Below are 12,228 nucleotides of genomic sequence, written 5' to 3'. Positions count from 1 at the left end.
TCGGGGAAGAAGGAGGTAGGCGATTGCCTTTGCATAACTTCGTAATCGCGTTAAATAACGCGATGATGTACGACGCTTCGGGAACTATTTCAGACGGCAAAATGATACAGGGTAGCGCAAGGCTACACGTAATTCTCTATAATCAGGGCTTTACTGGGCTCGTTCGCTCGCGGACAAAGGACTAAGTGTAATTTTGCGGAAACAAGCAAATGATCGAACTACCGCTCGTTTCGCCGACGTTACTGATGAGAAAATGAGAAAAACGTGAAAGAGAGAAAGGAGCAGAGTAAGATCTCTTTTCCAACGAAGTGGCAATGACCTAGACGTAACTATGCCATTACGGGATATATAATTCATATATCGCCCCGAGATCTTATATCCGATAAGAGCGCATAATCCGTATACCTTTCAGCGAATTATGCTCTTGACTAGGTACAATGATAAACCCGAATCATATCATTTGTAGTACAGTTTCGAATAATCAAAATGCCATTAAATGCACTTTAATTACTGACTGCGCGATTTAAAAAAAAAGCATTTTGATAAAAACAGATACTACACAAGGAACGTATAATAATTAATAAGTAGGTAAAAAGCGCTCCAATATCGTAAGTAATAAATTATAAATTAGATCGCTCTCTTTTCCAACAAAAAATTTTGGTTAACATTCATTTAATTTGTATTAAATTTCCCAGCAAATAATTAATTTAAAATTGTATTTTAATATTAAAATCCTATAGAAAATTATATGGGAATTAAATAAGAAGTATCTTGAAAATCGTGGAATGAAAAATTTCAAGCGATGTAGGACGAAAAGTAAAACATAGCGTACAGGAAAAAGCAAAACGTCGATAATAGATGATATTACCGTTTGATTACAGTTCTAGGAGATTGTAATCGATACTTTCCCGTTGCGCTAACTGATAACATTCGCACTCTCGACTTAAATTAACGTGCGAATTTAATGACGAATTAATAACAATAATACAGTGATGATAAAGTGTCCTAGATACTCCCCCGCTTCTACTGCAGGCAATTCTTTTTTTTTTTTTTTTTTTTTTTTAATTCTATCGGGACAAAATAAATTTGTATCTCGTATTAAATTATTAATTTCAATACAGAAAAAACTACTTGACTCGAGGATATTTCAGATTAATTATTAGAATCACGTTGCATAACGATTTTTGCAGCCTGTATGGCTTTCAGTTTGGTTAATGAACAGAAGCAGAAAGAGCAACGAACGGTGTACAAAGTTCAATGTAATAACGCAACGGCACGGCTGACACTAATTGGCTGGCTCTACTGATGCGCTCGCAATAAAGACGCCAGGTATCGGTTGAGCCAACTAGAAGGGTGCATTAGCCGTGGAGTCAAACCGTGCAGCACGACGCATGCATCTCGCATCGTGATGCAGCGGTATCCTCGGACCAAGACCTTCGCGTCTAGGTGCTCGGCGGGTCCGCGAGCGTGACGTGATTCTCCGTGGCAATTACCTAGCGTCTCTCTATGGGCCATGTAACAATGTTGCGGCACAGGCCGGTTACTCAAAGAGCTCCCCGTAGGTTGATCCGCAAATAGAGATATGTAACTTATGCACACGTTGTGAATATCAAGATCGTGCCGTTGCGTGGAAAACGAAACGTGTTTACCCAATAAAAGCGTATTAAGTTACGCATCTAAAATTACGCAATACGACTTTTTCAAAAAGCACGGCTACGGTTGAATTTATTTAAAGGCTAGATTATAAGGCGCGATGGCATTAACCCTCGAACGCATCGGGTATCTCGTTGCACGTTAAAAATGTTACTCAATGAATTTAAAACTTAGAAAGCCTGGAGCGTACCGAATTATGCTATTAAATAACTAGCAAAGGTAAATGAGACATAAAAAATTGGATGAAAACTATGTGTCTTGATTGACCGTGCCTTCTGCTGTAATTTGCAGCGAACGAAGTACGCATTATTACTAAAATTTCACTTTCTCCGTCGATCTTAATAACAAAAGGCCTTAGCGTAATGACGCGCTCTTTATCGTTACTGGAATCAAATTATTTCGTTACTGCATTTCACGTGCACGCCTCTCAAGTACGATTGCATTCAGGTTGCTGGGAAAATTTCATGTCGATGACTTTTTCCTTGTAACAATGAGTATATGCCTATTTTCTTTTTTTTTTTTTATCGCAACAAGGCGTAAAAAAATGAAGGTCGGGCTTAGTAAAATTTAGAATTTACATTAAGAGCACATTAATCGAGAAGCGCAGAAATTGAATTATTTTTCCGATCTTTTACGAGACGTTGATAAAATCTAAATTCAAGCCTCTTGTATAGATTTCGAATAAAGTAATCAGCATTGAGATTGACGAAATCACGCGTTGCGTGAACGCGCTGCATAACTGATATGCACATCAGAGCTCCGTGTTCCGCAACGTTTTTATAGTTTTAACATCAACATCATCTGCGTCGCGTGTGTACGAAATATGGTAAAATCTTATCTCTCATTTACAAGACAGTCGAAGCTTGAAATAAATTGTTTTGTAATTACAATTATTATCCCCAAATAATTACAATAATTATAACAAATTACATAATTCATAATTATCGGTTCGCGGGCGTCCGAAAAGCGACGGAAAAATGTGATGTAAAAAGATTGAGAGATGATTGGGCGCGATAACGGCCGGATATTATATTAGAAACACTGCCGTTCGTCGGCAGAAGGGAAAGCCATGGGAATATTTTATGATCGCAATCTATATATCGTGTTAGGCGAGCGGTATCGATAATTACGGTACTGTGAAAATTATAATGCGTGAACAGGCGTCCGAGTCCGTTCGGCCGGCCGCGTAGACGACGTGAAAAAAAAAACGCCCCTCTGATTCTTTCTTTGATATATCGACTAATTCGGAGGGTGGAGTCGCGAGCTTTATGTCACGATCGCCAATGAAAGTACTTTATCGCGAATCGCTCCTGCGAGCAGAAATCGCGATGTGGGAGGTGACCGGAGGAAACTCGCCGGCTAGATTTGAACCAAGAGTTAGTAGAACGATTCTGGCCGTGAAATTTATTCCCGTGTGTATGTGTGAGCGCGCAAATAGGTACTTCCGGCGGGTACAACGGCGCGGTGGCGGGAGATAAGCCTTTCTCTTAACGATCGCTCAAGCGAATCATTTATTTAAGTGGGCTCGCGATCGTCTTATTTGCGCTACAGAGGCGCTAAGAAAGCAGGTGTTCGCCTGCGGCTAATGCAATCGCGGCAAGGATCTTTACAAACGACGATGAAGATCAAGCGGGAACATCGGTCCCGATGCTCGGTATTAATTATCGATTAATTGACCGGCGAAGCCGAGCCACGTAAGGCGTCGAGCAATCGCGTTATCCGCAGGTCCGCGGGAGATCGTTCGGTTCCTGGTAAGTCGGATAACGACTTTATTCTTGTTTCGGAGATAAATCGCGCGGCAACGAAACGTTGACTTTCGAAGACGGATGAGCAATTAAGCGGAGGCAAAGGTGCGAAATACTTTTCGATCTCGGCGTAGATTAACGTTTAGATAAATGAGCGATAGACGGAAGAAGTTTACGTCTAATATGGACGAGTCTTTTACCATTCCGCGCGCATTAGAATTTCTTAAATCAGCTTGGGAATACTGGTAATCACGCGGATGCAGATTATTGCAATCTTTCATGAGCAATTGCTACATATTAAGGGCACTTTTCGACACTTTCTCAGGATATATCTTTCACGTCAAGTTGCGAACGGCAATCACGAGGGGAAATATCTCGTCGCGCTTTGCTTTAATAAGAGAAACACATTCTCGATTCTCCGCAGCGAGTGTACTTTCAATAATGCGCCGATCGAGCTGGAAATTGACGTACGCTAATGATGAATACGTTCCCCGAGATAATTTCTCCTATCTCGGTATGCGCGTGGCCGCGACTAACTTTCGTATATGTCGTAGGTTGTAATTTGAAACGCAGCTCTGCGTCGGTACCGGAAAGACCCTCCCTCGATTTGCGGAGCAAATCGTTGTTATTACGACCATTAGCGCAATCGAGGCAGCCTTTACGTGCCGTCATTACCGATCTTAACGCGACCGCTCCTCTTGTCACGTCGACATAATCTCTTTTCCCTCATTTCTCTGTCTTTTCCCGCCACTCTCCGTTGTTCGCATAGGTATGTCGACATTGCGCGAGGAGAGCAGCTCCTCGAGCCCGTTCCACAAGATGAGACGAGGGCAAGGACAAGGCCAAGCTTGCGAGTGGATCATCGCACTTTCCATCTGCATTCCCTCCGCTTTGTGCACTGTTTTGCTAAGTCTTTTCGAGTAGCTGTAAACCACTTCGCAATTTTACCACAGTTAAGGCCTTTGATATTTATATATTTTTTTTAATTTCATGAAAAAAGAAAACCGAATTTAAATGTACTATTAGTAACTTATTTAAATAATATATAAATTGATTTAATTAAGCTTACAAATCTCCGAAAGTTCGCAAAAAACGAGGACGAAGAACCGCGCTCGAAATGCGACATTAAACGTACTCGGCTCCGATACCTTCGCGTCATAAGCCGACTGCTGGCATTTTATTTGAACTTTCACAAGACGAGTCGCAATCTCAGTCTAGCGACTCCCACGGTAAATATCAATAAGATGCATATATGGTGAGAAGAAAATCCGATCCTTCTAACGCGCTCAAGGCAGGTAACGACCGAGATCTTTTTTCACTCGTGACTTTTTGTAACACTCTCGTAAGCGTAATCATCGGAAGTAAACATATTTCTTCTTCACGTAGGCATTAATCACTTCACACTTTCATTCTCACCGATATGATAAATCAATAGTTTCGTGTAAGTGCCCAGATGCCCGTAGATTCTTATCCCTTATAATTTGACACGCGAGCATTTAACGCAAGCTCGAAACGAAAATAGATTTTTACTTATCACGCGATTCTCTTTGAAATTACGCTCTTCCTCGCCAATTACACTGTTGCAAGAATTACTTCTGCATTTTTTTTTTTTTCCATCGTTTACTTCATAATTATTTTGTGTTAAAGAAATCGTTATTATTATTTTTCCATTAAAAAACACATTACATAAATGCGGTAGTGTTATCAAGATTTGTCTTTACTTAAAATAAATAAATTGGTATAAAAATTTGGAATACGTTCTCCGTTCATGTTTATCCCTTTAAAAGCACCGCGAACACCCGGTACGTGCGCTTCAAACCGATATCATACTACTGCGATATCTTACGTGTCTAGTTTGACATTTAGTTGAATTAACTACCGGGAGATCATTAGCTATTCTCCCTTCGACCGTCGCTCCTGATTTCACAGAGGACGACGAATTACTCGCACTTGCGAAAACGATAGTGCCTCATTGCCTAGAAAATGCCAATCAACGAAGACACAATCAGTAATAATCCTGTTTGAAAGGTTTCGTCCTATTTTAGATTTTTACTCGCAATTCTCTTTGTGATTTCTTCTAAACGTTTCGAACTCACGTGCTATATTAAAATGCTCGAAGAATAAACGGCCAACGTATGTACGCAACAATGTGCAAGTCGCTGTACTAATATATTATAATAATAAAAGTAGCAAAACAGATTGCAGAGAAGTGCAGTACCCTCGGACTTTATCTCTCAATTATTGAATTTGATAGGTTTTCTCTGAATGCTTTCACCGATTTTTCTAATTGTTCCTCCGGCGCAAACACAAAGAAAAAGAAATCAATGTCAATCTTTAAAGCATGCGGAAAAGAAAATTATGTAAATTACACGTTATGCCTCGCGAAGCAATGCCGCGTGTTTGTTTTGTGCCATTACACGAACTCTACGTCAAGCTGGATGATCAATCCTCTCTCACGCTCTCGCTAAAGCTCGAGTTATAGCGGAATACATATAATTAGTTCTTTGAAAGTACGTTTTTTTGTTTTTTTTTTGTCGAAGCTTAGGTAATTTTTTTTAAATAGAGACGATTGATCCTCGAATCGCGTTTCGCGGTATTTCCCGCGGGAAACCCGCAACTTCTCGTTCCGCTTTGGCACATTTATTCGTAATCTGTCAGCTTTTCGGTATTACATAAGCGCGAATATATCAAAGTGTAGAATATCAATTGACAAAGCGCGCAGAAGTTGCTCGTTACGTCAGGAGCGATTAGGGACAATCGCGAAAGCATCGGTCTCGCTTCAGGATGTACCGTTACTCGGAAACCGGTCGAACAATCGAGGCAGGCGGTAAAAATAGCGGCATGGCGAATTAATTGCCGCGCGAAAGGAGCGGCGGGGCAGCGTGAAAGCGCGATTTTGTCTTACTTAATTCATTGTTGTTCTTTTTTTTTTTCCCTCCCCTTGCACAACCGCGACTCCGCGCGCTTACGGCCGAGTCGTCTTACGGCCACGGTACCGTCACCCATCCCGTCCGGTATAACAAACAGCCCGAGTCGCGAGGGCGAGCCATTACATGCTCGCGTTATGCACTCGCTCCAAATGACGCGACCGAGCTAGCACGACATTGCCTCATCTTCTCATTGTCATCGTCACGGCGAGCATCCACGTGACGGTTCCCACTGGGCGCACAAGTGGACTTTCCACGGCGAGGATTCAGAAATCTTTTGTCCCCCGACTTTCTGCAGTAAAAATATCTTTTTCAGAGACATTTAAGGAAACCCCGTCGCTCCGCGGCGCAAAAAGTTCAGGGCGTAACTAGTGATATTTGCACGCGATGTTAACATACACATATGCGCAACGCGTTATTAAATTCGTATACGCATTTTGTGCTGCACCGCGTACCGCATTCCACGTACCCATTAAATGTAATCAGTGTCGAAACATTAATCAATAAATATTGTATTTTGCTACGCGCGGTTTATTCTCTCAGGCGACAAGCCCTGCCGCGGACGAAAAATTCTTATGCGGACAAGCAGGCATGACTTACGGAACTGGGCCATAATAAATTGTTATTTTGTTGACTAGCGGGTAAATTTCGCGGAATCGGTGTTACGTGCGGCAAAATGGCGAAATGTGGCCACGGTGGTGCGCGTCACGACTTTCATCGGGGTATAAATCATCTAGCGGTCAGAAAGGTATTGCTCGCGGTAGGTTACGGCGGGGCGATACGACTGGAAAACTCGGGCTTTGACGTTCATCGACATCTAAACCGATCGAATGAATCGCAGACACTCACAATTCAATACGTACCCCGTTACATCACTTCTCTGTGTAACACGTAACAATTCCGACGACAAAAAAAATGAAAAAAAAAAAAAAAAGATTAACGAGCACACGGCGCGCATTTGTATCCCGATGCAATTGCACGAAGTCCGAAACAAGAGCGATCGTAGAATTGATTGCCCGCTTTAAGTCATCCACGTAATCATAGAATGAATCAGAGTAGAACAATTCAAATTGGTTTGTGTCACGGAAAGCAGATAATTATTAATACGAAAAGATTTCATTAGTACTGTTAAAATAAAACTCAAATAACACTGAACAGATTTAAATCTATGAAATATTAATTCTTTCTCAAACCTAAACATTTCAACCGCCAAACAATTCTTTCGGAAGTATCGTTAAATTATTTTATTATTTTTTATTAGATTTGCAATTTTTGCTTTTAACAAGCGCTTTATCGTATGCGACATACGTTAATAAAATAAATGTAATATTAAATATCTTAGCTGTATGTACTCAAGGTTGTTGCAGAAATTTTCTGTGGTCGTCTCAATAACGATCTCAAAGAAACGCTACAAAATCATTACGAAGAAAGTGGTTCACATAAAGAAATAAGAAAATAGTTTCGCCTGGATGTAAGAACGAGAGGAGAAGTCGGTGCCATTGCAAAAAAAGCAGCGCAAAGTCCTGTTTCGACAACTAATTGTTGCAATTATTAAAAAAAAAATTCTTTGGCGCTTTTTCTTATCTGCCGGCGAATATCACTCGTTTACATTAATTCTGAAGAAGTACGCTCGTTTTCTAAAAAGTGGAAATCGCGCGCCGAAGATATATAGCCGCGGTTCATTACGCTATTGATAAAAATAAATAAAATAAAAATATGCAATTCGCGAAGGTGTCGAAACGTCGCAAACGCGCGAGCATAAGTTAACTCGCGAGTAACAATAAGATAAAAGTCACGTAGGATCTCTTGAATTACAATCGCGGCTTTTGTCCTCTCTAAACGAGAATGCGATCTTATATCTGTACAGGAATGTCGAGACTTCATCGAACTTTCACGACTCGTATTCAAGTGCACTTATTAGACCTAATCTAAATCTGACAATATTGCGAAAAATTCCAGCCTTTCTATTCAACTTGAAAACAATTTCCGCTTTGTAGGCGATGGGCATTCTGATTTTTTGAACCGCGGCCGATCGACCGCGAATGCATAAACATGGCGGCACTACAAATTGCAATGGAAAGTTTTAAAAGACTTAGGCGTTATCTCGAAAATATCTCGGATACACGTAGCGCGATCTCGCATGTATATGTGGCTTTTCATGAATTGCTGCAAATTGAAATTCTATTAAGCGTAATACGTAACTAGTTGAAATTACTGCAGTCAAACTTTTCCGGCTTCTCTTCTGCATCGTATTCTCACACGGCTGATCAATGCCGGAATAGAAGCAGAAAGACAGCTCGTAATGATAGAGTTACGACACTGTTCGTAACTTACGACAAAATAATGATATATCACACGCTGGTCGTACGAAATTCGCGAGTAACAAGGAACTTACGATTTCGCAAGTTCCAGTGTATCACGGGTAGAAGAATAAATTCCGAGGCATAAGTCCTGTTTTATATCTTTCGTGACTTCTCATTTAAGATTTTCCTAGAAAGCTATTTTCTCTTGCAATTGAGTTAATTTATCTATGAAGCGAACGGCTAACAAGATTTCGCGCCCTGCAAATTATTGCTAAATTAAGAAGAATTATGTATCTTAAAAATAATATCGCGCGATCGTAAATAACTCGTAATGTACAGCGTTAAGAAAATGAAAAAGAAAAATTAATAACGTTTATTCTTTCTTATTATACGTTTGACAAAAACCTCGGCGTTTCCTTCGATCTCGTTACGTCATTGCAATTAAAGATCGAGTTTAAATAACTGTATAAAAGCCTACTGACCTAAGTTCGCGTACTTTTTGTGTGTATATTAATTGTAATGTGTATCTTATTTATGGGCTGGCTTGTTTCTCGTAACAATTAATTTTTTTCTTTATTCTTTCTTTAACGAAGCAATCCTTCACGAGCTTTCACTTTTATTTGATCGTGTCGTACATTTATATGTTGCAGATCAAATAGCAGCACCTCAATCAGTGTCGTCCAGCTTCTGGAGTCCGAATCTGAAAAGCGGACTCTTCTCTCAGGATGACAGCGCGAATTTCTTCCCTACGGCCCATGGCCTGGTGCAAACCCACCCGAGTAGCAACAGTGCATTCCGTAGCGGATTCGGCGGGGTCGACAACCTCGGCGGTCGAGGAGCGCAGATGCAGCCGCCGAGGACGCGGCCTCTCGATTATAATGAACGCGCCACCGCTGAATTACGCCGAAATCCGTCGCTCTCGTCGCCAGACGAGTGCGCTCGCGCTTGCCGTGAGAACGAGCCACCTAGGATATGCTATTATCATTTCACCCTCGAATACTACACCGTACTCGGCGCGTAAGTATATCCCTGTGAACTATCTCAACGGAATTAATTAAAAAACATAGTCCAGATTGATTACGAGTTTCTCGAAACGTTTATGTAGGTTTGCAATTTTTTTTTTTTTTTTTTTTAATATCTGTACTGCTCGGTTGTTCTTATTAAAGTAAACGGAAATTTTCAGAGCGTGTCAAGTGTGCACACCGAACGCTACCAACACCGTTTGGAGCGAGTGCCAGTGCGTTTTGGCGGACGGAGTGGAGCGAGGTGTCCTAACTTCGAACAGGATGATTCCTGGACCGAGCATTCAAGTGTGCCAGGGTGACAAAGTTGTCATTGACGTGGAAAATCACATAGAAGGGATGGAAGTCACGATTCATTGGCATGGCGTATGGCAAAGAGGTTCCCCGTATTACGATGGTGTGCCATTCGTAACGCAATGTCCAATTCAATTGGGTAACACATTTAGGTATGCAATTTTAATTTTGACTTAATAAATTAAATTTTTGTTTTAAAAAAAATAATCAAACATTGTTAACTTCTAATTATGTGATATGTGAAGGTATCAATGGACTGCCGGAAACGAAGGCACACATTTCTGGCATGCTCACACGGGAATGCAAAAAATAGACGGTCTCTACGGAAGTGTAATTATTCGGCAGCCACCGAATAAAGATCCCAACAGTAATCTGTACGATTACGATTTAACCACGCACGTTATAGTCCTCAGCGATTGGTTCCATGAGAGTGCCAGCGAACGTTTCCCCGGTCGTCTTGCAGTTAACGTCGGTCAAGCACCTGAAAGCGCATTGATCAACGGGAAAGGTCAATTCAGGGTACGATAATTACATATTAATTGATAAAAAATAAAACTATTTAACACCATCAGATAAGTTTACGATTTGTCAGGCTAATTTTCTCTAAGCAGATCTATATTCTAAACTAAATATAAATTACGATAAGAATTCATATTTTTAAAATATTTAACGCTAATAAATTTTTAATTAAATTAAGGTATATGGTTACTATAATTTTTTATTTTTTAATATTCTTTTGCATTAAAAATTTATATTGTTGTAGGATCCTAACACTGGTTTTATGACAAACACGCCTCTCGAGGTGTTCACGATAACTCCAGGTCGCCGTTATCGATTCCGAATGATTAATTCGTTCGGATCAGTATGTCCTTCCCAAATTACATTCGAGGGTCATACTCTCACGGTTATTGCCACCGATGGTGAAGCAGTACATCCAGTACAAGTGAACACGATAATTTCATTCTCAGGTAAAGTGACTAATAACTCAAATTTATTATAAATTTTTTTACATTTTTCAAAAGACTGATTAAAATTTATTAAAAATTAATTTCATTGTTATATTGTGTCAAATACGGTGAATAAAATTTTACGTGTTCTCTTAGGTGAACGTTACGATTTCGTCATAAATGCCGATCAGCCCGTCGGCGCTTATTGGGTTCAGCTTCGTGCTCTTGGAGAATGCGGAATTCCACGAACGCAACAACTGGCTATTCTACGATATGCTCGTGGTCCTTATCAGCCAAGTACTCAACCACCTACGTATGACTTTGGTCTCCCTCAGGGCGTTGTAAGTATATATTTATTTTCTGATAATAATTAAAATAAAATTTTTAATTTAATAAAATAAAAATTAATTATTTAAGTTATATAAATTTCATATGAAATTTATTAAAATATGTTCAGTTCCTGTAATCAAATAAAGTTTTATCTCAGCACGTACTGCCATCTGTGCGAACGAGATAAGTGAAAAAACAATCTAAGTCTGAAATATAAATTAATTTTTTTAATTCAAACTTAAATATCTACGTTATGTGCGTTTCATTAAAATTCCAATTTTTATGTGACTTGTACATAAATATAGAAACAAAAAAAAAACGTAGCAGAAAAAGAAAAGAGTATTATCGTCATCTGATACACTAGAGAGCCTTCCAATCTATATCAGTTATGGAAGGAAAAAGGTAACCACTGAAAAGTATAAGAGTATAGAAATTATTCTGAAAAAAATTCAATAAATTAAATTGCATAAAATAAGAAATTAATATCACAAAATTGTTGACTGTCAAAACTTGATTATATCCCTTAATAAATTAATAAGAATTAAAATACAACGAGTGAGCTTTACTCTTCAGGTCCTGAATCCTTTGGATGCTATTTGCAACCGACCGCGCGAAGATGCGATTTGCGTGAGCCAACTGAAAAATGCTCGCCACATCGATAAGGGTCTTCTGCAGCAACGCCCTGATGTGAAGATCTTCCTGCCGTTCCGCTTCCTGTTCTACAGACCAGAAGAGGTCTTCCAGCCACAAACCTACAATCGCTTCCTTGGTAAGAAAACGCTAATAATTATCTTAATTCGCAAAAAGGAAATAAATGCATCACGCTATGATTGCGTTGATTTTCACTTGGTGCATACACTGCACTTCTTAGGCTTTCTTAGAAAGATGTGCCCGTTTAAAGAGGGATGCACTTGAAGTACGCGTTGCATGCAACATTATGCAATCCCTGAAGCTATAAAAATTATACGAAGTACTTTACTGGATATCTCGCAAACTACACATATTAT

At 39.8% G+C, this 12,228-nt stretch overlaps 1 protein-coding gene across 1 annotated transcript in view; it reads left to right on the top strand.

Moving 5' to 3' along the window:
• LOC139109712 (uncharacterized) overlaps positions 1-12,228 on the top strand; it is a 37,656-nt gene that overhangs the window by 20,437 nt on the left and 4,991 nt on the right. Inside the window, exons 2-7 of the mRNA XM_070668993.1 lie at positions 9,279-9,645; positions 9,812-10,096; positions 10,190-10,463; positions 10,708-10,912; positions 11,048-11,232; positions 11,795-11,990. Coding sequence (XP_070525094.1) covers positions 9,279-9,645; positions 9,812-10,096; positions 10,190-10,463; positions 10,708-10,912; positions 11,048-11,232; positions 11,795-11,990 — 1,512 coding nt within the window. The remainder of the gene's footprint in view (positions 1-9,278; positions 9,646-9,811; positions 10,097-10,189; positions 10,464-10,707; positions 10,913-11,047; positions 11,233-11,794; positions 11,991-12,228) is intronic.

The sequence above is a fragment of the Cardiocondyla obscurior genome, linkage group LG18 (genome assembly GCF_019399895.1).
Source record: "Cardiocondyla obscurior isolate alpha-2009 linkage group LG18, Cobs3.1, whole genome shotgun sequence".
Classification (NCBI taxonomy): Eukaryota; Metazoa; Arthropoda; class Insecta; order Hymenoptera; family Formicidae; genus Cardiocondyla; species Cardiocondyla obscurior.
This window is presented reverse-complemented; position numbering and strand designations above follow the sequence as displayed.